We start from the raw sequence: 26,779 nt of genomic DNA, 5'->3' as shown, positions 1-26,779 counted from the left end.
TTTCTTTAAAAGTCTGAAGTTCCATGTGGTTTATGTCTGTTAGTTTCCATGTAATTTGGTACAGTCTGGAAATCTTCATATAATTACAGTAACAAAAAAGCTAACAAGACTACAGTATAGAAAAGACATCAAGAACAACATTTTTGGTTTAACTTGCTCTTTTTTGTACATTGCAAGGCTGTTTTTTTCTACCCTCAGATGGGCTGTCTGGAGCCACAGAGCCATGCTTATGAGGCTCGAAGGAGGAGTAATTCAAGGAAACAAAAGAAAAAAACAAAGTAAAACCATTAATAAAAATAAATAAATAAACACTGTGGCACCAGAAGTCACAAAAATAACAGAGAGCTCCAAGTAACAGTTCATCTTTGAAGGTGGAGCAAATGGTTGTTTGGTTGTTAATTTTGGTTTTGGTTAATATGCTTTTTTTTTTTTTCCATGTGTAACTGCCTTTAAGAACGACAGCTCAGAGAACTCAGCCCCGCTATCTGTTATTCATTGCTCTTTTAAGATTTTTGACCAACAGAGAGAGGGGTGAGCCGCCATTCCACCGGAGAGCTTCTACTTGTCAACCAGAGACAAGTGCAAGGAAATGAAACAGGTAGCAACATGAAGAAGGAGAAATGAAGCAAGCATCTCTGTCCATCCTGTCCTGAAATTTAGGGAAATGTCCATCAAAGAGCAGAGGCAGAGCTGGAGAAAGAAAGAGACAGACAGAAAGGAGAAACAGGCAGCTGGAGCCACTTAAGTTCAGTTTCAAAGTCAAAAGACCTTCCTCTCTGTGTCACACATGTCCATTGGTTCCAGAGTCCATTCCCATTACAGAGTTGTCAGTAATCAAATAAAGAGGTGGTTTTTAAAGCTGTTTGAGCCTGCCTCCGGCTCCTATGCCCAGTTTTGGTGTGCCCACAGCCTCTCGTGTCCTCCTAAAGAGAGCTTCAAAGATTCCCAGAGTCCTTTTTCTTTTTAATTCCTTCTTCATCTCAAAATGATGATATTTTAAAAAAGAAAGCTGATGTCTTGTTTTAAATATATCTATATCTGTATACAGGTACATTTGTTTTCACAGTGGGCAAAAAGATGACCTCTACAGCAAAACCGTTATCCCTTTGTAAATCAAGTCTCCCAATGTAAGTCAGTGGATCCAGTTATCCACAGTAACCTATTGTGCCACAATAAAATATACACTTATCCCGGGCACAAAATGTCAATTTTTGTTGTTTTGTTTCAATGCATAAAGCTTTGGCCACATATATTCAATCAAAATAAAAACTGCTCAGTGCTTCAGTATCATCTCTTTCATTTCTGATTATTACCATTAAAATTTAATTTTCTAAATCATTACGCTGATTTTCTAAGTTATTCATTGTGGTTCAATTCATTTCGGTGTTTAACATAAAAAAGGCAAATGAAAAAGGAATTGATGCTGGCTCTTATGAAACACACAATCATACACACTAACATACAAACTGTCACACAGTCCATGCTGGCTGAATGGGATGTAGAGATGTTCACTTTGTTTCCAACAAAAGAACCCAAAAGATGACAGAAAATAAGAGCAAACAATGTCACTTAGACAAATAATAAAGTGGCCAGTTCATAGAAGTTTGTTTTTTCTAAATTTCTGCAAATGAAATTAAAGCTAGTGTTAATTTATGATTAAAAAGCCATTTATATTAACTAAAAAAACACAAAAAAAACAACAACAATACATGCCTGACATCTGAAAATCAAAACAAATATATTTGAGGGGGGGAAACTGTACAACATAAGAATTTTTCAAAATAATTTACACAGGAACACTTCAGACTTTAGAGAAATAGCAGTTTTGCAGATTAAATCTGTTACTTTCAACAGCATTCTGTATTATTAACACCAAATCACATTGAGATTGTGCCTTGTATTCATCAGCATGAACATAGCAGCTGTACAATAGTGGCCGAAAAGTTGTTTTCCTCAAATTTAAATGTCTTGAGTTTGATTTTACACATAATTTTCATTTAGTGTTGAGAGGGCAGGATGTCTGCTCACGAACATTTCCACTGCAATGACATGGGGTGGGTGACTTCTTTGGACATGAAGGCATCATATTTATTTGAAATTGAAATTAGGGACATCTTCAAAAAACCAAACAACAACAAAAAAAACAAATCCAACTTTTCCAGAAATAATGCTTTGGAATGAGGTCCCTACAAACCTGTAATCTGCCTGAGTGAATTGGCACCCTGCAGATATTTGGGACAAATAACTGGTGGAATTCCCAGGAAGGGAGCAAACACACCATAGCAAAACAGCCTACAATACCTTCTGAGACTAGTTGTATGTTGACTGGCATAAACATTACTAAACCTATGAGACGCATCAGTACCAGATGTATTATATACATTTTTGGTAACCACTATTACTTGCTTAACAAGTGAGTAACAACCTTGACTGGATGGAAGTCTTTTCCCATCTTCCATGCCAGCACAAAATGACATAGGGAGGTCACTTTGATTCGCAACCAATGATGCTAAATTTACACAACAGTTTACAGTCACTTTTAAAATTAAGGAAAAAATAGATTGTGACATAAAACAAATGAAATAGGATCAGTCCTTGCTTAAGAAAAATCCATTGTGATATTTGGAATGCACTGTTCTTTACAAACGTCATAGATCATTGGCTTTAAACATTGGTCTGTTCAAAAAAAAAAAAAAAAAACTGACAAAATGTCCTTTGGAACACATATTCACAGTCTTCAAAGTTCCGTTTTTGCAACAAGAAAAAAGGTGTTGCAGAGGCAAGAAATTGGTTTATTGTATGTTTTAGTTAAAGCTGAGCCAAAAAGCAAAATGAGCATGCATCTAGGTACTCTTTTTTCTTTCAAAATTCTATATTAGCAGCAAAACGTATGTCCTTGAAGACCAGACCTTATACATTAAAAAAAGAAAGAAAGAAAACAAACGGACATTTGAATGTGACATAGTCAAACAGATATTAATAACCTCTATCTTACAAACTGCAATGGCTCTGTAACGGTGCTACTCCACAATGCAAGGACAAGGGCCCTTTTTGGTTTTTGGTATTTACGTAAAAAAGCCACCTGTTTGCTTGCAAAGAAGCAAAAACGGCAACTCTGATGCGTACTCCTTTATCTTTTAAAACTTTGTTTTCTTTCCTCTAAAAACAGCCACAAATTCTCAAGTATAAAGAAGCCTCTTTTCTCATCTTTATGCACCAATGGTGAAAATGTTTCATCTTTGGATTCTCTTTTTGTCTTAAAGCGTGAGAATTATTAGTACTCTTTTTCATTTTCATTTATGACAACAAAAATGTCAAAATGAAAATAAAGACTGTAGCCACACAACATGAAGAACAAAAGACCTGCTTTGTAGTGTACTGATGTACAAATACAGGCGTGCAGAGAAAAATAAGTGCCAAGAGCGGGACATTAAGAGTAAGAAATAGGAGTCAGACAGTGATAAGTGCACACATGTAACACAAAAAATTAAATAAAGATTTTTCAATATTTCACCAATGTTTCAATTTGGTTAGTACCATACCAACCAAAGTGTAAAATTTAAATAATTCTAAAAGAGGATCCTGCCTTGTCAGGAGGGGCATTTGGGTGAGAATGAGACAGAAATAAAGTTTTGATAAATTACCTGTCCAAAATCTAGTCTATCGGAATGACCAAGACAACATCAAATGAAGCGTCTTAAAGTTGGACAATACAAAAACTAAATGTACACAAAAAAAAAACTTTTTCAACCTACCATACTGTTTAAATTCATTTCCAATGCAACAATCTACTTAACACCAAAATGCTCATATCTATCGTAAATACAGAAGGTTGTTTTTTCAAATAATTCAGTTATCGCCTGTTATGTCTGCAATGCTCTCTTCTTTTCAGTATACTGGAATTGCAACCCCCCCCCCCCAAAAAAAAAATTCTTAATGTTAAAATTGCAATTCACCAACCCTTTTTGAATGCCCAGTTAAAAAATGCCTTATCAGAATTTCATTCAACTTAACAAAATTTCTCAAAGAAAAGAAATGCTCATTTGAAGAAATGGTTTGAGACATGAATTTCTGTAACAGAAAAACATAATGTGAGCTGTTGACCTGAGAATAAAATAGACATTACATTATTCTTTTACTTTTGTAAGCCATTGGTATCTGAATGCTTAAATAGCAAGAAAACCGATAGACTATTCTCCCATACAGTACATACTGGCTTTTTGGGACTGTGCTATTAAGTACAAATGATTACAAAACAAAGGACAGCTTGTTGACTCGTATTTCTTCAAAGGGGTTATTGGGCCATTTGTCAACTTTGAGCCAGTCCATTGCCATACAGTACAGCATGACTCCACCATTACTCACAACATAACTGCAGCAATCTTGTCTGATATATTAGTATGGATGTATTTCAATTGAATAAAACCAAACGAAAACAAAACGAAAACCAGCATGTTGATATGGGAAAACAATCCACTAACATTTAAATTTTTGGTTACAAGCTTTGGAATTGCAGTTAGTCTTTACACGTCTTTTCTGAAAATGGTTTGTATACTTTTAATGTATTTTTAACATTGCTGCTTTTTATTTAATTTTTTTTTTCCATTTGTGATTTTTTTTTGTTCTTTTTGTGATTTTTACATATTGTCCATCACTGAAAGCTGTTTTACAATCTGATGGAGTCTGTTCCTACTCTAGCAAGATTACTACTACAACTACTACTGTCTTTGACAAAGCCAGGCTGCTGCAGCTCCTCCGCCGTCCTGTCCAGCCTATCGGCTGACTTCTGACTGCTGTCAGAATCAGACTCGTCAGTAAAGACGTCTGTTGGTATCGAGGTCTGTACTCCTGAGGTGCTCAATGAACTTGAGGTAACCGTTGAAGGTGAGGAAACTGGAGGAAAAGAGGAGGAAGAGGAGGAGGGACTGGCATTGGACTTCCCAGCTAAAGCTCTGGAGAAAGGGGCCTGGGGCCAGGGTTTGCCGGCAGCTGTGGTGTTAAGTGGTGTAGTAGAGGAGGAGCACAGGGAAGAAGACACAGCAGAGGATGGAATGGTGGCTGATGTTGGCGGGGGAGTGGGGCTGCTGATGGGATGAGTGGCAGACTGCGAGGTAGATGTGGTGTTAGGATTGGGGAAGCAGGCTGAAGTGTGAGGTAATAAACCTGTAGCGTGCTCTTTGGCATTTCTGGCTGATCGTTTGATTGTTCTGTGTTTGTGCAATGCCGATTCCAGGTGTTGACTGAGTGCTTTCTCCCCATCCAACGTGGTGTTACAAGCCAGGCAATCGTACAGACTTCCAGTCCCTGCACCTACGCCACCGGGGACACGCAGCAACATCTCTTGCAGGTTTGCCACAGACTGACCAAAAAAACAGTTCGATTTAAGATGGGTAACAGCCGCTTCTTCCTTGGTGAAAACTGCTTGACACTTGCGGCATGCCAGTTTATACTGTGTCTTGGGGATGATGTACTGATCTAGATGGGGATCTACAGCTTTGCCATCCTTCTCGTTCTGCTTCGAGGGTAGTTTATTATGGGATGAGAAGGAAGAAGAGGTGGGTTCATTATGAGTGTTGCCCTTTTGCTCCTCTTTTTTTACTGGATCTTTGGTGGATTCTTTGCAATTCCCCAAAGATTGTGGGGGAACGGTTTGGCTCGCCTTGGGTTGCTGGATCTGCTGAAGCTGCCGCTGCTGCTGTTGTAGTGCCTCCTGCAAACTCTGCTGATATTGCTGGTAATGCTGCAGCAGGGACCCTGGAGAAAGCCCCATCAATGCTTGTGATAACGCTGGGTTGTAGGGGAAAAGACTTTCCATACCATACATTGGCTGCAGGTAGCCTCCTTGGAGAGCTCCAGGTATCTGTGGGGTGTAATATGGAGAAAATCCAGGCATGAAGTAGGGCAGAAACTGATTTGTTAGGAGGGCTGTGGGATCTGATGCCAAAGCAGCCTGCAGGGCCTGAAGCTGGGCAGGGTCTACCACATACTCCATGCCAGGTGTGGGCATAGAAGTGGCAGGTACAGCTGTGTCCGGTTTCTCCTTCTTGGCACTAGCAGCAGACGTGGAAGGGGCAGGGGTGCTTCCAGTTGAAGATGGTGTTGGGGACTTTTCAGATTTTTCCTTGGGCTTCTCTTTTTCTCTTAACCTCTCAGTATCACGTTCTTTGGGTGGCTCAGGACGAGATCCCGACTGGGCAGTTGCAGAAGTTGAGTTGGAGGTGCAGGTGGGGCTCGAATGGGATACAGATGTGTTGCTCTGTGCTGGGCTGGATGCTGCCAGGGAGGATGAAGAGGGAGGCTTGTTTGGTAATCCAGATGTAGGGAGACTGGGTGAGGGAACACTGGCACCAGGCATGTTCAGAAGGTTTGAAGGTTTCGGAGGAGTTAAAGCTGAAAAGTTTTAAACAGAGAGAAAATGTTATATTCATTGGACAATATGTATAAGCAGCATTGGCTTTAGTGGCCACCAGATCAAGACTTGGGAAAAGAAGGAAACTGTCAAACAAGCTCATTTCAAGCTACATGCACGTGATAATAAATTCACTCCCTGCAACAATCCCAGGTATATCCAGCAGGTGACAAAAAGGCATATAGTGTATAAATTAAGCAAAATGGTATTGCTTTTTAAATAGATGTCGTGCATCAGTTTATCCTCATCATTGTTTGTCTTTTTAATTTGGAGACTTACTGTTTTAACTTATCATGTTTTCCACCCCGTGGAGATAAACTCTTATCTTACTGTGTGTTCACTCATTGCATTTTACAGGGAGACAGTTTTGTGAGTGATTTACAAATGTTGATATCAGGCAGCAACGTGACGTAGACAGCAGTATGTGAATGAGGATTTTATGTGTGTTAATGGCTGTAGACACAAAATGGAACTAAATTATACACTTAAGTTAACTTACTGGATGTAAGTGCAAGGAAGACAATTCAGTACTCAAGTAGCAGTATATTTTATGGAATTATCAAATGCTGTCTATATTATATTCACTGTCATTATTTATGTTTGTCTAATCTGTTTTTAAAACTGATTAGACTCGATACAGTTAATACCTACATTTGTTGTAATAAATAACCAGTGCATGAGCGTGTTCACGGGCTGTGGATCCTTTGCACACAGCTGTGATGTCCCACATAGACTCTGATATGTGCATCTGTTTTTGGTCTACCTGTTACACATGGAGACATTTATTTTTAAAGAAGAAAGCATGAAATAAAGTTGAATATGCCTGAAAATTGCATGAATGATTATTTTCTCTTTTTTGTGCCTTCTCTGTGCTGAAACAGCAATCAAGAACAGCAGGCTGTCAAGCGTAGTCAGTTAATGGCAAGTTTTCAAAGTCGCAAAATCCAGACGTCATCAAGACCTGCAAACTTTCTTTTTGACCTTGATAAATCGTATTGCGTGTGCAAACACCACCAATGTGCATGTTTCTGCCCACATTTCTGAGCTCTCGTGTGGAGAAAGCCCATGAAGGCTTCATGAAGGCAAACACACTAAATTGACAATATGTGCTATTTTGCACATTTGACAGATGCAGTCCTCATTACACACTGTTAGTAAGTCATCTTTCAGGTATATTTACAGTGCAATGGCTTTTGCACATTTTTACACTCACAAACCTTTAGCTCAAAAACCATGTTGGTATTATTGAACAGGTTTTTATCTTGGTTGACATCTTACTTGTCCAACCAATATCAATGAGTTTTGTATAACATCACTTCAAAACATGTTCCAGTGAGCTATGGGGTGTCACAGGGTTCTATAATGGGTCCTTTGCTGTTTTCTCTTTAGCACCACTAGAACAGACATTGTGAAGTTACAGAATCACTTTTGACTGTCTATGCTGATGACACCCTTCTTTATATCAATCAATCAATCAATCAATCAATCAATCAATCAATCAATTTTTTTATATAGCGCCAACTCACAACAAACAGTTGCCCCAAGGCGCTTTATATTGTAAGGCAAGGCCATACAATAATTATGTTAAACCCCAACGGTCAAAACGACCCCCTGTGAGCAAGCACTTGGCTACAGTGGGAAGGAAAAACTCCCTTTTAACAGGAAGAAACCTCCAGCAGAACCAGGCTCAGGGAGGGGCAGTCTTCTGCTGGGACTGGTTGGGGCTGAGGGAGAGAACCAGGAAAAAGACATGCTGTGGAGGGGAGCAGAGATCGATCACTAATGATTAAATGCAGAGTGGTGCATACAGAGCAAAAAGAGAAAGAAACAGTGCATCATGGGAACCCCCCAGCAGTCTACGTCTATAGCAGCATAACTAAGGGATGGTTCAGGGTCACCTGATCCAGCCCTAACTATAAGCTTTAGCAAAAAGGAAAGTTTTAAGCCTAATCTTAAAAGTAGAGAGGGTGTCTGTCTCCCTGATCTGAATTGAATATGTCAATTAATGCTAATGATTCCTCTCAAATTGGAGCTTTGATACTTAAATGCAGAAATAGATGTATTTTACAAAAAAAAAAAATGCTGACCACATAAAACAAGAAATATCTTGTCCATTGAAACAGAAGTCAATAAAATGTAAATCACTGTTTGATTTTTTTATTGTTGTTGCTGTTGTTTGAGGTTTCTTTTTTGTTTGAATTTGCATTTACATTTGCATTTGCCATATGATCCCAACATTTTCTAATTTAAAGTTGTATTTGGTAAGGCATTTATTGTACACAATTAACATTTTCAAGGCATTCATTCAATCTTTCATACCCACTTATTCCAGTTAAAGGTCACAAGAATTTCCATGACATAATAATTTAAAAAAAGAAAAAGAAGAAAAAAAACAGAATAGAGAAATACTAACCCATGCCATTAATTTCACTTCCATGTAATGTTAAAAGCCACAATATGAATGACAGTAAGAATAAGATCCACATTTACTTTGTTGACTTTTGGTGCTACAGTAATTTAATGGCGCTACAAACTGGGTTACATGTCAGTAGTGGTCAACACAATTTTACTTTTTGACACACCATATGTATATTTTAGAATTAGATACAGTAACAAATTATGATAAGAATTGATATCAGTTGCTGAAAACATATCTATGTCTCTGTACTTCAAATTGTAGCAGTTTCTACGCCCAAGAATAACATACCTGAATTAGATGAGTTAAAGCTGGAAAGGGAGGGGCTGCCGACCCCTGGCAAAAGGACAGGTGGAATGCCTTGCAGACTTGGATATGCTGACTGGAGATTCAGAGCCTGCATTGCAGGGTTATCAAACATTCCCTGTTGCTGCATGGCTTGCTGCTGTGCCAGTCCTAATACCTCATTGGCCTTTTTAATACGGTCCATCTCTTGCTGGGCCATAAGTTGGCGAACAGTAGCTGGATCAAAGTACTCTTTTTCTTTATCTATCTGGCTGCCAATTGTATCCTTTACCTTAGAGATGTGTTGCTGGGAGAAAATGTGATCACGAACAGAAAGGCGAGCACTATACTTGACACCACACAAAGTGCATTCAGTCTTGGGTCCCTCATAAGACGTCTGATTTATTCCAAAGTGCTTGGCCATGTTGAGCTTAGCCTTTTTCTCCTTGGCACGGGCATTTTGAAACCACACCTGAACCACTCTCTTTGGAAGTCCAATTTCATTACCAAGTACCTCACATTCGAGCATAGTAGGAGTCCTATAGTCATTAAAGCAGGATTTTAACACTTTTAGCTGGAGGTTAGTCATCTGTGTTCGGAAGCGCTTTTGGCCAGGGCGATCTCCGCTGTCAATGCTCCTGCTACCTGAAGCCCCAGGACTTGGTGAGCAAGGATCAGCTAGGCTGGATGTCTCACTGTGATCAATCATATTTTCATTTTCATAGTCCTTAGCATAATAGCTTGTTGCAGGGCTCACGAGCCCTGAGGACATCTGGTCATCATTTTCGAGGATGGACGCCGTGCCCCCAGGCTTAGTCAAGTAATCACCACTATTGTGGCTGTGCTTTGCATCAGCACTATCATTATCAGCATTAGCCTCATCACCCGTGGTTGTGTCTGTGATGGCTGTATTAACAGAAGAGCAATCATCATTATCAAGTTTGCTCTGATCAAAACTGAGGTTTACAGATGACATTGTTGGGCTCTCAAAATCTTCCATTCCCTCAACTTTGATGGATGAAGGGCTCAAAAGAGCCCTGGGAGACATATCCAGGCTTTTGTTCACTGGTGATAGTGAGGCGTTTTGTCCATCACTGTTCGTAGGAGCTAACTGGGAATAGCTCGATGTTTCAAGACCATCCATTTTTATTTGCATCACCTCCTGTTCAGGTAACATCCCAGCAAGAGTAAGATTGTAGCCAGCACGTTTGGCTTCATGCCAGTGACGAGAGCGAATATGTGCTTCAAGGGCAGTTTTGGCTTTAAAAAGAGCTCGACAAAAGGGGCACCTTCGGTGAGCTTGAGCAGGCCCCACTGCCCTAAACTGGCCTTTTCTCTCTCTGGCTCTTGTGTTCTGGAACCACACTTGCACTACTCTCTTTTTGAGCCCCACCTCATGAGCAATGTGATCGAGCATTTTACGTGTAGGATTAGAATCTAGTAAGTACTTCTGATATAGGATCTCTAATTGTTCAGGTGTGATGGTGGTTCTGAGCCTTTTGTCTCTCTGTGGCTCCTCTCCACTGTTTGTGCTGTCATTCTCTCCTGGGCTAGTACCAGCTTTCTCCTCTAACTTCCTCTTTAAGGAGTTCATGGTGGAGGTGGGGGTGGATGGAGAGGTGGCAGAGCTACTTGGAATCTGTGGAATTGCCCCGGCGAGCAATTGGCTTGCCAACAACGGATTACTAGGATCGAAAAGCATGAAAGGCATGTCAATTGGACGATCAAGGAATTGAGGGTGTATGAATTGGTTTTGCACAGAGAGGAAGTGTAATTGCTGGTGTTCCTGCCAATGCTCAAAGGAGGGGAAGCCAATCTTACACTGCTCACACTGGTATGGTATCATCTGTTGAGCCAGTTGTTGTGAGGCAGCGCTCAAGTGGGCACTGAGGCTCATGTGAGAACTCTGAGAGGATGCCTGGCTTGTTTGAGAGGCTGAGGGACCACAGTGTTGTTGTTGCTGTGAGAAAGATGGAGATGAATGTTTGACGGGTTTCGAAGTTGTTGGAATTTTCTCTTCTCTCTGAGGTCGATGGTGTTGTGGTTCAGACTGGGGTTGAAGCACAACTTCTTGTTTGATGTTAGTTTGGTTTTCTCTGGGATCAGCAGACATTTCTGGTAACTGCTTGGGCTTTTCTTCATAAAGGTTTGAGGTGCTTGCTGGTGATGCTTCCTCTCTCTCAGTTGATGGGAGTTGTGAGAATGCTGAAGCAGAAGGTGGGAGTGGACAGAGGCTTGATGAGGAGGGCATAGGGGTGTGACAGGAAGACCCAGAGGGAGTGTAACATTCATTGGAAGGATCCATTGAGTCCTCATTTTGGCTGTCATATTGTCCATCCTCATCTTCATCTTTGTAACACAGCTTCTTTTGATGTTTAATTAAATCAAATATACGCTGGAAAACCAGATTGCATTTCTTGCACTGATAGTTCAGATTTGAAGTGCGGATATATCGGTCATTTGACAACTCTCGTCTTTCACCATCCTTTGCCCCATCACCCTGGTTTTCATAATTCTTCCTTGCTTTCTGGCGAGCATTCTGGAACCACACAACAATAACACGAGTGGGGAGGCTCAGAAGGTTGGAAAGTTGTTCAAATTCATCATCTTTTGGATAAGCATTGGCATCAAAGAAGTCCTGAAGAACTCTTAACTGGTAGTCAGTAAACCTAGTTCTGGATGATCTCTTGCTTCCATATAACTCATGTTTTTGGGGCTCAGGGGAGGGAGGTTTTGAGTCAATTTTGGTGTCTTCTAAAGTTGTGGTTGGTGGATTGTTGAAATTATAAGGGGAGTCTTTGTTGCGCTGTCGCTCTTTGAATAAGGTGTTTCTGAACCAGTGTTTTATAACTTTCTGAGGGAGCCCTGACTTGTCTGCCATCTCTTTAATCTGCTCCTCATTTGGTGAATTGTTGATATCAAAGTACTGTCGAAGGACCCTAAGCTGGTCATCTGTGATGCGTGTCCGTGGTCTCTTGTTCTGCTGCTGCTGTAGCATGGCTGGTGTCAGCTGTTGTTGATAGAGCTGCGCCAGGTCTGAGGCTAGGCTTGGCTCAACAGATGGTAACTGGGGAGGCAGCTGAGTGGGCAAAGATTGAAGAGACATCGGCTGCATCATGAGCGGTGAGAAGAGGGGCAGGTCCATTGGCATAGGAATTTGTGCCATTGGAACTGGTGGCTGTGGTGGAGGAACAGTTGGAGGTGTGAGTGAGGCAGCAGATACGGGGATGTTTGGGGTGGGTGTTCTTTGTGGTGGAGGAGGTGGAGGCGGTGGAGGTGGTGGAGGAGGTGGGGGAGGAGCAGGGGCAGCCTCTGGTGTTGGGGGTCTCAGTGGGTACAATTTATCATAATGTTCTCTGTATTCCTTTGCAAATCTCTCAAGGGATTGAAATGGAAAGAAGGCCTGGTGGATGTGCTCCTGGTGACTTTTAAGGATAAGTATGTTTGAAAACAGCTTTCCGCAAACTTCACATTCTAGCTTCTCCAATCCCTCAATGGGATCAACTACTCTTGGACCACTTGAACCTGTAGGTCCAACTATCTTCTTCTGAGCTTTCTGTTTGTTTTCATTGTACTGAATGACTAACTCAAACCCAAAATTTTCCAGCAAGGCTTTAGTTGCATTTCCACGAGCATCTGAAGCAATCCTAGGTGGAGGCAAGCCAGTATCATGATTTATATGAATAGAAATATGTTGAATGTCCTTCTTTTCTTTTACCTTACTGTCTGTAGACTCTTTATTAAGTTCCTCGTTCTTTTCAGGGGTGTCATTCTCTCTTTGCATTTCTTTGTCTTTCTCATTGTGAGAAGAAGGAGGCTTTGGCTTTTTCTCAGCTTGCTGAAGGAGAAAAGCACTCTGTTGAAGCAATGCCATCTGCCCTTGGGTCTGTGAATGAGACTGTTGTTGCTGCTGTTGTTGTTGCTGTTGTTGCTGTTGCTGCTGTTGCTGTTGTTGAAGGTGGTGATGCATCAGTTGTTGCTGCAGGCAGGTTTGTTGAGCCTGCTGGGCTGAGTTCTTTAGGTCTTCCAGCAGTGAAGATGTGGACGATCCTGCCAGACTAAGTGATGAATTACTGATGCTGATTTCTGGATTCAGCTGAAATTCTGCTCCAGGTATGTAGAAAGGAAAAAGTAACTGCTGCTGCTGCAGAGGGAGAAGTGCATCAGTTGTCATGGGGAAGTGCTGAAGAAGTGCTGGGTTGAACAGTTGTGACTGTAAAAGTGCAGCCTGCTGCTGAAGCTCTTGTTGTAGCTGGGCTTGAGCTTGGGCTTGTGCCTGTGCCAATTGCTGCTGTTGTTGCAGTTGTTGCTGTCCTCGAGTAGAGAGTGAATCTGTAAATTTTGTCTTTTTTATCTCATGGTTTTCAGATGGAGATGAACGACAGCTCACTGAAGAATTGCCCAGGCTTTCAATACCATGAGACTGACTTATGTGGTTGCCTCCAAGAATAGTCTGAGTTGTCTGAGCCGCAGAAGAACTGTGATTGCTAGAATTAGTTGTTGAGTTGCTTGCTGGGGTTGGACTAGATGTTGATGTGCTGATGCTGGATCCTCCACTTATACCAGTAGAATTTCCAGAGCTAGTGATCCCTCCTGCTGCTTCAAGTTTGGCAGCCCTGGCTTTAGTCTGGTGTAAAACAGAGCGCATGTGTATCTCCAAAGTCGAGCTCTGACTGTACGCCACATTACAAGTGCTGCATTTAAATGGCTTGTTGTCGGGGCTGCTGGTAGGCTCTGGTTGGCCAGTGGTGGACTCCTGAAGAGCCCTCTTTACCTTGTGTAGGTGGGAAACAGAGTTATAGTGAACCAGAAGAATGTTCTTCTGTGTAAAAGACTCTTTACATACAGTGCACTTGAAAGGACGAGATGGATCCAAAAACTTCTCCATAGTAAAATTGGGCCCCTTTCTGAAGGGCAAAGCACGCTTGGGTTCAGATCCAGAATCTTCCTGCAGTGAGCCAGAGTCACTGCCTGTTGGACTTTGCTTTTCCTCTGGGTCACTTTCTTCTCCCTCTTTGTCATCTTCTCCAAGACTTCCATGCTCCTCTCCAAGAGATGGGTCACCCATGATCATAATGTCACCATTCATTAATAAACCCCCGTAGAGCTGCTGGATATCAGTTTCACTGAGCTCCAGGTGGCTGGTTTCCAAATGTTTTTTCAGGGCTTGTAGTGTTCTGAAGCTTCGCTGACAGAGGCAGCACATGGTTGCAGCCCTGATGACGTGGTATTGCGAGTGGAGCTGCAGCTTCTCCACAGTCTTGAAGGCCAGGCTGCACTGGTTACAGCGGTATTTGTAGACATGGCGATCAGAAACAGGCAGCTGGGGCCTTTTGTTGTGGACTTCATTGAAGTGCATCTGGAGGGAGTTGGATGTTTTGAAGACTTGGTTACAGCCTTTCTTCCAGCATAGGAATCCTGTGGCATCATCTCGCTCTGAGTGCTGATCTTCCAAAGGTGTCTTTCGAACCTCAGCCATTTCAGTAGGTTGTGAACTCCCCTTCTCTGAATCAGCATCTGATACATCTTTTGGGAAAAAAAAATTGAACAATTCAGTATTATCTCTGTTTATATAGTTTCATTTTGTGAAATAATTAAATTAAAGGACGCTAAAGCCCTCATCATTACAAACACTCATCATAAAGATGTAAAACCTGTGATTCATGAATATCAAGCATTCACATTTCCTTGTGAATGATGGCCTTGCTGTGGCAAAGAAAAATGACTTTAACAACAATGCCTGAGAAAAATTCTTCCATTAAAAAAGCACACCTGAGCCATGAGTTGTTCTTTCTGGTAATGTAATAACAAATTGTCTCCCTGTTAATTCCAGAATAGAATTTAAAATTCTTCTTCTTACTTATAAGGTTTTGAATAATCAGGTCCCATCTTATCTTAGGGACCTCATAGTACCATATCACCCCAATAGAGCGCTTTGCTCTCAGACTGCAGGCTTACTTGTAGTTCCTAGGGTTTGTAAGAGTTGAATGGGAGGCAGAGCCTTCAGCTTTCAGGCTCCTCTCCTGTTGAACCAGCTCCCAATTCGGATCAGGGAGACAGACACCCTCTCTACTTTTAAGATTAAGCTTAAAACTTTCCTTTTTGAAAAAGCTTATAGTTAGGGCTGGATCAGGTGACCCTGAACCATCTCTTAGTTATGCTGCTATAGACTTAGACTGCTGGGGGTTCCCATGATGCACTGAGTGTTTCTTTTTATTCACCTCTTTTTGCTCTGTATGCACCACTCTGCATTTAATCATTAGTGATTGATCTCTGCTCTCTTCCACAGCATGTCTTTTTGCTGGTTCTCTCCCTCAGCCCCAACCAGTCCCAGCAGAAGACTGCCCCTCCCTGAGCCTGGTTCTGCTGGAGGTTTCTTCCTGTTAAAAGGGAGTTTTCCTTCCCACTGTCGCCAAGTGCTTGCTCACAGGGGGTCATTTTGACCGTTGGGGTTTTTCTGTAATTATTGTATGGCTTTTGCCTTACAATATAAAGCGCCTTGGGGCAACTGTTTGTTGTGATTTGGCGCTATATAAATAAAATTGATTTGATTTGAAATTCATTTTATTGTGCTTACATAGTCTTTATAAAGTGGTGAAATTTAACTGTTGTGCATGCAGTCATGATTCCCCAATACAGAAAAGTTATTGAAGATTAAGTACCACTGAAGAAGTTCCAACTGTTTACTACAATTTACAGTGCAATGGAAAAATACAATAATCTAATTCATGTCAACCAATTATAAAATATGTGTGTAATACGGCATAGAAAAACTGTACCACGTAAACCGTTGTGCAATAAATGAGTTGAATAATTACCAGGTTGCTTCTTTGTCTCCTCAGAGTTAGTTTTGGCATGAGGGATGCTGTGGGACTCTCTGTCTGGACCGGGTACAGGTATGAACATGCTTGCTGGCAGGACCTCTGTCGTTGTCACCTATAAAAATAAAGTATAATGGAATTGTATAGCTTGTACCCTTGCTGAGAGAGCAAGTATTTCACTTCAAAAAACTAATAGACAAACAAGAAGTACATATAATTTTAAAGTAACTTTTGCATTTTCACAGCACTGTTCTCACTTTCAGAGATATGCATCCTGGAAGTATTTAATACTTGTCTTCACTTTGAAAAACTTAAGAGGGTCCAGGAGGGTGTCGGTGTGAAACGGGATATTCTGACACAGTGCTGTGGTCTTCGTTTCACTTTGGCTGAGTTTTCCACGTTAAAAAAAATGCAGAATTAGGTTTTTTGTTCTTTCAGTTGTGACCTTGACATACGTTTGTAATCTCCTGCATTTCAGTGCAACCACTGCAGTACATTTGTTCTACATTTATAGTAGGTGCCACGTTTCTGCAAAGGTTATATGGGCATGTCACAATTGTTGCATACATCACATAGTGCAAGTCTGGTGCATCATACCACACACCAGACCTGTGTGTTACATCATCAAACTGTGTACTTGATCAAATTCATGGGTCGCCACAGCAGATCTGACGGGTTCACACGGTTTAAGATCACATTGCTGGTGCGCCTTCAGCTCTACAATATCAAAGAGCTTCCTTTTTGATGATGGGAGCAAACAGAGCACCTTGAAAAAAAAAAGCTACACAAACACGGGGAGAACATGCTGGCCATTTGTGGATAGAAACCCAGGTACTGAATGAAAAAACAAAAATACAAATCTGATTGAACAAGTTCAAAGGTGCCTCCAGATGGGCCTTGTTTTTAAATGACTGAACGTAATGAGTAAAGAATGACAACCTGTTTGTGTGCCCTGTTTCTCCCACTCAACCTTCTTCCAATTTATCCATCTGCATAACCTCCACAACATGATAATTCATTAAAAGCGCTTATTAACTGAGCCCTACTTAATAAGAATCATTGGCTCAAATGGGAGGGGGCTAAAGAATGAGGTCCTGTCTGCTTTCACCTTCCTTCAATTAATTTCTCAGAGTAATCAGTTCAGTCTGTGTGATGCATTTCAAATCACATCACCACATCACTGCTGTTCTGCTGAATGTTTCTCTTTCGCAACCTCAGTTGAAAGATAACTCACCCGTCTCACTTAGCTTTAAGACATAAAGGGAGGTACATATACACATAAATGTGGCTACTGACTCGGTTTTTGTTGTTGTTGCTGTTTTAGCTGTCATACTATATTAGAGGGAAATATGAGCTCATAGTAGTGCGTGATGTTCAAGGGCTCAAATGACTATAAGCATGCACAACTGACTACAAAGTGGACCTATTGCTCTGATTTAATCAACAAAAATAAGCATAATTCAAAGTTCCTGTTGGACACGGTGGCAACCACCTGTGAGTCGCTCTCCTCTTACAGCACAAGATTTTTTACATTACTTCGAGAAGAAAATAGAAGATCTTAGGTTAAACATATCCCAGCATGCCTTAATCCAGACACTAGACTCTGTTATTGAGGTTTGTGCTGTCACTGATATATTACCTCGATTTACAGAATTTGATAGTATCTCACTGGGCGTGCTGACGAATCCTGTAATGTCTGCTAAAAGCACAACCTGCATGCTCGACCCGATACCAACAAAGCTGTTTAAGGACCTGTGGCCCACTGTTGGGCCTACTGGGCTGGAAAATATTAATCTGCCATTAACCTTGAGATCTGTTTATAAATGTTTCAAATCTGCAGTGATTAAACCATTACTTAAGAAATCTAATCTTGATCCTCGTGTACTGAAAAATTATAGCCCAATACCAAATCTATCATTTTGTTCTAAAATTCTGGAAAAAGTAGTTTTACAGCAGCTTGTGGACCAGCTTGCTGAGAATAATCTCTTTGAGCCACTGCAGTCTGCTTTTAGAAAATATTCCACAGGGACAGCTCTCACTAAAGTGGGGAATCTTCTGCTTAACTGTTAGAATGACCTAAGCAGTGGGTCACCCCTCTGAGTCTGGTCTGCTTGAGGTTTCTTCTTCAGTATCATCAGAGGGAGATTTTCCTTACCACTGTCACCTGTGTGGTTGCTCTAGGGGTTGGTAACCTTACTTGTGTGAAGCGCCTTGAGGCAACTTTGTTGTAATTTGGTACTATATAAAATTAAATAAATTGAAATAGAAATTATTTTTTCATTTGTAATCTGGATAGCAACACCACAAAGTTAGCTAGCCTTGTCAAATCACAGCCATAGCTATCCATGCTAGCATAGCATGTAGCAGGCTTGAAAATGAACATGTTACAATATCTGCAATTAAAGAATGTATTATGTTAATGTGTGTTCATTGGTTAATTTCAGGCTACCCCCACACTTATAATGTTACACATTTGTGTATCATTGAACATTGAACACATTATAGCCATAGCATTTTATTTGCAGTATCTCCCATTTTGATAGATGATAAGTGATAAATGGACTGTATTTATGTTCTGCTTTTCCATCTGATACAGGTGGTCAAAGTGCTTTACAGTGATGCTTCTCATGAATCCATTTACACACTCACTCCCACACCAATGCCAGTATGCTGTCATGCAAGGTGCTCATCTGCGCACTGGTAGCAAAATAGAGTATAAGGACCTTGCTCAAGAGTACCTTGGTTAGTTTCTTGTTTGAATGGGAAATGATCCTCTGATCACATGGCCACTTTTCTTATCTCCAGACATCACCTCTGTAATGATGATGATGATGATGATGATGATGATGATGATGCCAAGAAAATATTTGCTGTCGAACTCTAATGTGACCACATCATGAATGACCACAATGCTGTAAAGTGTATCTCAGCCATGGTGCGAAGGTGCGTTTAACCATTTTTTAAACCTGGCTATTCCAGTTAAGTGCTGTGGAGAGGCAGAGCCTATCCCAACAGTCACTGCACAAGAGGTGGGGTACACCCTGGACAGGGTGCCAGTCTATTGCAGGGCAAATATAGCAGTTTAAAACAGCAAATATTAAAATTCTGAAGGAATATGGTAAATAATTTGAACACAGAGGTTCAAGGTTTCATGTTTTTACTCTTCTCAATGAGTGACCATTTATTTGCAGAATATACATAATTTCTTTGGTGTTTCTATGCAACCTTTTCTACTAAAATATACACAAATAATCATTAAATCATTAACACTTATTAAGCTCTCAGGCTGTGTTAGCAAATATTTTTGATTCCAAAAACATACACTTAAAAAATGGGGGAAAAAAAACCCAAAACGCCCAACTTCATACAATCAGTTAAATGGCTGTGAGCAATTATTCCTCTTCTAGCTTTTACATCAGATAGGGCTGAATGCTCCTCAAGTTACCAGGGTTTCAAAGTTAAGTACAACTCTTAATACTTGCGGTCATTGGAAATCCAGACATTTCTTGGCTGTTTTCATTACTTTGTTACTCTCTACTCTCTCTAATAATACAAATGGCATAGAAAGAGGCAAAAAAGGCTATTTACATTACAAAGTGGATTGTTTCTAGACAAATGCTTCATTAGGCGATTAGAGGAAAGAACAGAGTATCCCAAGGTCACTTATAATTTGGACTGCCTAATTGGGAAACATAGTTTAAAATGCCTATCATCCCGTCAGACTCTGAATTAATGGAAGTGCAATTATACTCATTACCACATTTTCTTCTAACACGGGACAGAAAATGATACGTCCAGAGAGGTGATTTTATGTGTGTACCTATTTTATTTAAATATATAAGTATATAAAATGTGAGATAGGCATGAGGCACAGGAAAGAGGGGGGTGTAGAATGTATGTCGAAAATGGGTAGAGAGCGAATGCATCATTATCCATGCTTGGCAAGAAATAAAAGTCACCAATTTCAGATTTAATTGGGCTTCTCTCTCCTACGATGTGAAAAGGATAAAGTACCTTTCTATCTGCATTAGCAAGTTATATAAAAAGGTGATGGCTGTAATGTGTGTTATATTACCTCTGTATCAAGGTCCTTCTGTAATGGTTCAGCATATTACCATCTCTATAAAAGAAATAAATATTGCCATCTACTATATGTTGGCTGAATGGGTTTCAGATAGAGCAACTGTCCAGCAGGTCATTTAGCTTCACCAGAGCTGGACAGAACAGAATAAAAGATCACTCAGTGAGTTACAACAAAACAGGCTAAATAAAATTTTATCTCCCTCTGATGAGCATTAAAGGAATTAAGGAGAGTATTCTCTAAAATGATGTACCCGTGCATCTTATCTGAGCTACTAATGACATTTAAAGAGGAATGAAATGCACTTTGGTTTTGTTTTCCACCATCTGTATGTCTCTATAATATATTATTCAAATAAGACATAATGTTGTCTCGACCAGCACTGAACAATATTTCCATTTGCTGCACTTGAATTTCAAGACGAGGGGAGGCTGTTCATTAATTTTTGATTCAAGGTCAAAGCATTTTCACATATAATAGAAGGCTTTGTTTTGACAAGCACAAGGGTGATCATAGATGTAGCAAGAACGTCAGTTTCTAACCAAATTAAGTGGAGCAGACGAGACCTGCTCATCGAGAAATCATCTTATCTGTTGCTCTCCACATCCGACTGTGACTGCAAGAGAACTGAATAAAAGGCTTTATAAAGATGGGCACATTAGAACAATGGAAAAGATGAGGAAATATGCATCTAAAAGAGACTCAATTATTTCCAAAGTCAATGAGATTTCATGAAAGTGTTTCACAATTCAAAACATTCTTTGGGCTTTTACACGAATTGCTTGTCAAATGACAAGGGAAGAAAGGAGTGATAACCATCCTTGCATCATTATGTAAAGCTGCTCAACCAGGCTGCAAGGACATCTCTCTTATTTGACTCAGCTCAGTTTTGTGATTTGTGCATTTATGATTATGCGAATTGACACAGTCTACTGTATTCACAGCGATTTCAAGCATGCAGTTGTGCTCAAAAGTTTACATACCCTGGCAGAATTTTTGCTTTTTTGGCCATTTTTCAGAGAATATGAATGATATGAATGACCCTTCTTGCTTGCCTCTACTGGTGGTTGGCTCTCACTGCGGTATTGTATCACTTCCTGTTCCGGAGCACAGCGGTGTTTTTCTGTATCTGTTAGCTGTTTAATCTGCGCAGTTAGATTGATCTAGTTATCTAGATTACGATTTGTTTCCCAGTGTAATCTTTACGTGCCTTAACTAAAGCACTCCCTCTGCTGAATCACCTCTAAATTATTTACACATTATTCACTTTGCGTGTTTTTAGGAATCTGCTAGCTTAGCGTAGCTACTAGCTCTTAGCCGATTTAGCATGGCGGCTTCTCCTGTCTCTCCCGCACTTTTCTGCTCTGGGTGTGAAATGTTTAGTTATTCCTCGGCCTCCTTTAGCAGTAACGGTACTTGTAATAAGTGTAGCTTATTCATAGCTTTGGAGGCCAGGCTGGGCGAATTGGAGACTCGGCTCCGCACCGTGGAAAATTCTACAGCTAGCCAGGCCCCTGTAGTCGGTGCGGACCAAGGTAGCTTAGCCGCCGTTAGTTACCCCCTGGCAGATCCCGAGCAGCCGGGAAAGCAGGCTGACTGGGTGACTGTGAGGAGGAAGCGTAGCCCTAAACAGAAGCCCCGTGTACACCGCCAACCCGTTCACATCTCTAACCGTTTTTCCCCACTCGACGACACACCCGCCGAGGATCAAACTCTGGTTATTGGCGACTCTGTTTTGCGAAATGTGAAGTTAGCGACACCAGCAACCATAGTCAATTGTCTTCCGGGGGCCAGAGCAGGCGACATTGAAGGAAATTTGAAACTGCTGGCTAAGGCTAAGCGTAAATTTGGTAAGATTGTAATTCACGTCGGCAGTAATGACACCCGGTTACGCCAATCGGAGGTCACTAAAATTAACATTAAATCGGTGTGTAACTTTGCAAAAACAATGTCTGACTCTGTAGTTTTCTCTGGGCCCCTCCCCAATCGGACCGGGAGTGACATGTTTAGCCGCATGTTCTCCTTGAATTGCTGGCTGCCTGAGTGGTGTCCAAAAAATGAGGTGGGCTTCATAGATAATTGGCAAAGCTTCTGGGGAAAACCTGGTCTTGTTAGGAGAGATGGCATCCATCCCACTTTGGATGGAGCAGCTCTCATTTCTAGAAATCTGGCCAATTTTCTTAAATCCTCCAAACCGTGACTATCCAGGGTTGGGACCAGGAAGCAGAGTTGTAGTCTTACACACCTCTCTGCAGCTTCTCTCCCCCTGCCATCCCCTCATTACCCCATCCCCGTAGAGACGGTGCCTGCTCCCAGACCACCAATAACCAGCAAAAATCTATTTAAGCATAAAAATTCAAAAAGAAAAAATAATATAGCACCTTCAACTGCACCACAGACTAAAACAGTTAAATGTGGTCTATTAAACATTAGGTCTCTCTCTTCTAAGTCCCTGTTGGTAAATGATATAATAATTGATCAACATATTGATTTATTCTGCCTTACAGAAACCTGGTTACAGCAGGATGAATATGTTAGTTTAAATGAGTCAACACCCCTGAGTCACACTAACTGTCAGAATGCTCGTAGCACGGGCCGAGGCGGAGGATTAGCAGCAATCTTCCATTCCAGCTTATTAATTAATCAAAAACCCAGACAGAGCTTTAATTCATTTGAAAGCTTGACTCTTAGTCTTGTCCATCCAAATTGGAAGTCCCAAAAACCAGTTTTATTTGTTATTATCTATCGTCCACCTGGTCGTTACTGTGAGTTTCTCTGTGAATTTTCAGACCTTTTGTCTGACTTAGTGCTTAGCTCAGATAAGATAATTATAGTGGGTGATTTTAACATCCACACAGATGCTGAGAATGACAGCCTTAACACTGCATTTAATCTATTATTAGACTCTATTGGCTTTGCTCAAAAAGTAAATGAGTCCACCCACCACTTTAATCACATCTTAGATCTTGTTCTGACTTATGGTATGGAAATAGAAGACTTAACAGTATTCCCTGAAAACTCCCTTCTGTCTGATCATTTCTTAATAACATTTACATTTACTCTGATGGACTACCCAGCAGTGGGGAATAAGTTTCATTACACTAGAAGTCTTTCAGAAAGCACTGTAACTAGGTTTAAGGATATGATTCCTTCTTTATGTTCTCTAATGCCATATACCAACACAGTGCAGAGTAGCTACCTAAACTCTGTAAGTGAGATAGAGTATCTCGTCAATAGTTTTACATCCTCATTGAAGACAACTTTGGATGCTGTAGCTCCTCTAAAAAAGAGAGCTGTAAATCAGAAGTGCCTGACTCCGTGGTATAACTCACAAACTCGTAGCTTAAAGCAGATAACCCGTAAGTTGGAGAGGAAATGGCGTCTCACTAATTTAGAAGATCTTCACTTAGCCTGGAAAAAGAGTCTGTTGCTCTATAAAAAAGCCCTCCGTAAAGCTAGGACATCTTTCTACTCATCACTAATTGAAGAAAATAAGAACAACCCCAGCACTGTAGCCAGGCTGACAAAGAGTCAGAGCTCTACTGAGCTGAGTATTCCATTACCTTTAACTAGTAATGACTTCATGACTTTCTTTGCTAACAAAATTTTAACTATTAGAGAAAAAATTACTCATAACCATCCCAAAGACGTATCGTTATCTTTGGCTGCTTTCAGTGATGCCGGTATTTGGTTAGACTCTTTCTCTCCGATTGTTCTGTCTGAGTTATTTTCATTAGTTACTTCATCCAAACCATCAACATGTTTATTAGACCCCATTCCTACCAGGCTGCTCAAGGAAGCCCTACCATTATTTAATGCTTCGATCTTAAATATGATCAATCTATCTTTGTTAGTTGGCTATGTACCACAGGCTTTTAAGGTGGCAGTAATTAAACCATTACTTAAAAAGCCATCACTTGACCCAGCTATCTTAGCTAATTATAGGCCAATCTCCAACCTTCCTTTTCTCTCAAAAATTCTTGAAAGGGTAGTTGTAAAACAGCTAACTGATCATCTGCAGAGGAATGGTCTATTTGAAGAGTTTCAGTCAGGTTTTAGAATTCATCATAGTACAGAAACAGCATTAGTGAAGGTTACAAATGATCTTCTTATGGCCTCGGACAGTGGACTCATCTCTGTGCTTGTTCTGTTAGACCTCAGTGCTGCTTTTGATACTGTTGACCATAAAATTTTATTACAGAGATTAGAGCATGCCATAGGTAATAAAGGCACTGCGCTGCGGTGGTTTGAATCATATTTGTCTAATAGATTACAATTTGTTCATGTAAATGGGGAATCTTCTTCACAGACTAAAGTTAATTATGGAGTTCCACAAGGTTCTGTGCTAGGACCAATTTTATTCACTTTATACATGCTTCCCTTAGGCAGTATTATTAGACGGTATTGCTTAAATTTTCATTGTTACGCAGATGATACCCAGCTTTATCTATCCATGAAGCCAGAGGACACACACCAATTAGCTAAACTGCAGGATTGTCTTACAGACATAAAGACATGGATGACCTCTAATTTCCTGCTTTTAAACTCAGATAAAACTGAAGTTATTGTACTTGGCCCCACAAATCTTAGAAACATGGTGTCTAACCAGATCCTTACTCTGGATGGCATTACCCTGACCTCTAGTAATACTGTGAGAAATCTTGGAGTCATTTTTGATCAGGATATGTCATTCAAAGTGCATATTAAACAAATATGTAGGACTGCTTTTTTGCATTTACGCAATATCTCTAAAATCAGAAAGGTCTTGTCTCAGAGTGATGCTGAAAAACTAATTCATGCATTTATTTCCTCTAGGCTGGACTATTGTAATTCATTATTATCAGGTTGTCCTAAAAGTTCCCTAAAAAGCCTTCAGTTAATTCAAAATGCTGCAGCTAGAGTACTGACGGGGACTAGAAGGAGAGAGCATATCTCACCCATATTGGCCTCTCTTCATTGGCTTCCTGTTAATTCTAGAATAGAATTTAAAATTCTTCTTCTTACTTATAAGGTTTTGAATAATCAGGTCCCATCTTATCTTAGGGACCTCGTAGTACCATATCACCCCAATAGAGCGCTTCACTCTCAGACTGCAGGCTTACTTGTAGTTCCTAGGGTTTGTAAGAGTAGAATGGGAGGCAGAGCCTTCAGCTTTCAGGCTCATCTCCTGTGGAACCAGCTCCCAATTCAGATCAGGGAGACAGACACCCTCTCTACTTTTAAGATTAGGCTTAAAACTTTCCTTTTTGCTAAAGCTTATAGTTAGAGCTGGATCAGGTGACCCTGAACCATCCCTTAGTTATGCTGCTATAGACGTAGACTGCTGGGGGGTTCCCATGATGCACTGTTTTTCTCTTTTTGCTCTGTATGCACCACTCTGCATTTAATCATTAGTGATCGATCTCTGCTCCCCTCCACAGCATGTCTTTTTCCTGGTTCTCTCCCTCAGCCCCAACCAGTCCCAGCAGAAGACTGCCCCTCCCTGAGCCTGGTTCTGCTGGAGGTTTCTTCCTGTTAAAAGGGAGTTTTTCCTTCCCACTGTAGCCAAGTGCTTGCTCACAGGGGGTCGTTTTGACCGTTGGGGTTTTACATAATTATTGTATGGCCTTGCCTTACAATATAAAGCGCCTTGGGGCAACTGTTTGTTGTGATTTGGCGCTATATATAAAAAAATTGATTGATTGATTGATAATGCAAAACTTTTTTTCACTCATGGTTTGTGGTTGGGTGAAGCCATTTATTGTTAAAAAACTGTGTTTACTCTTTTTAAATCATAATGACAACAGAAACTATCCAGATGACCCTGATCAAAGGTTTACATACCCCTGTTCTTAATACCGTGTGTTGCCCCCTTTAACATCAATGACAACTTGGAGTCTATTGTGGTAGTTTTGGACGAGGATCTCTGATGGTAAAACTGCCACTGAATATGTCCTGGACTTTATTTACATCAGTTACGAAGAAATACAAACAGCATGGCATTTTGTGGTAAATCTGCATGGAGTAGACAGTTGTGATTGGAGAAATTGTCCAATCACAGCCACAGAAGCCTATAACTTATTCTGGGTTAGACGACATTAGGTTGAACATATCCCAGCATGCCTTAACCCAGCCACTACACCTTGCTATTGAGGTGGGTGCCATTACTGAGGTATTACCTAGAGTAACAGAACTTGATAGTATTTCACTGGGCATGCTGACAAAACTCGTAACGTCTACAAAAAGCACAACATGCTTATTTGATCCTATACCAACAAAACTGTTTAAGGACCTGTGTTCCATTCTTGGGCCAACTGTGCTGGAAATTATTAATCTCTCATTAACTTCTGGATCTGTTCCTAAATGTTTCAAATCTGCAGTGATTAAACCATTACTTAAGAAATCTAATCTTGACCCTAGTTGAAAAACTATAGGCCGATATCAAATCTATCATTTTGCTCTAAAATTCTGGAGAAGGTGGTTTCACAGTAGCTCATGGACTATCTTACTGAGAATAATATTTTTGAGCCACTACAGTCTGCTTTTAGAAAATATCATTCCACAGAGACAGCTCTCAGTAAAGTGGTGAATGAGCTTCTGCTTGCAATGGATTCGGACACCACTACAGTTCTGGTGCTGTTAGATCTTAGTGCTGCATTTGATACCGTGGATCATCATATTCTACTCGATAGGCTGGAAAATAATTTTAGAATTATTGGGAGTGCCCTTACATGGTTGAGGTCATACCTTACCAGTCGTTCTCACTGTGTTTTATACAATAACACTAC

The 26,779-nt window shown here is 40.6% G+C and overlaps 1 protein-coding gene across 3 annotated transcripts in view; it reads right to left on the bottom strand.

The window, feature by feature from the left end:
- Positions 1 to 420: 420 nt before the first annotated feature.
- Positions 421 to 26,779, bottom strand: part of zfhx3 (zinc finger homeobox 3) — a 361,217-nt gene continuing 334,858 nt past the window's right edge. For all 3 annotated transcript variants that reach the window (XM_034190392.1, XM_034190386.1, XM_034190399.1), the window contains 3 exons: positions 15,929 to 16,046; positions 9,117 to 14,636; positions 421 to 6,390 (listed from right to left, as the gene is read on the bottom strand). In XM_034190392.1, the coding sequence (XP_034046283.1) occupies positions 4,667 to 6,390; positions 9,117 to 14,636; positions 15,929 to 16,046 (7,362 nt within the window). In that variant the 3' untranslated portion in view covers positions 421 to 4,666. The remainder of the gene's footprint in view (positions 6,391 to 9,116; positions 14,637 to 15,928; positions 16,047 to 26,779) is intronic.

This window comes from Thalassophryne amazonica, chromosome 2, assembly GCF_902500255.1.
Source record: "Thalassophryne amazonica chromosome 2, fThaAma1.1, whole genome shotgun sequence".
NCBI classification, from domain to species: Eukaryota; Metazoa; Chordata; class Actinopteri; order Batrachoidiformes; family Batrachoididae; genus Thalassophryne; species Thalassophryne amazonica.
Note: the sequence above shows the minus strand (reverse complement) of the source record. Positions and strands in the feature narration are given on the sequence as shown.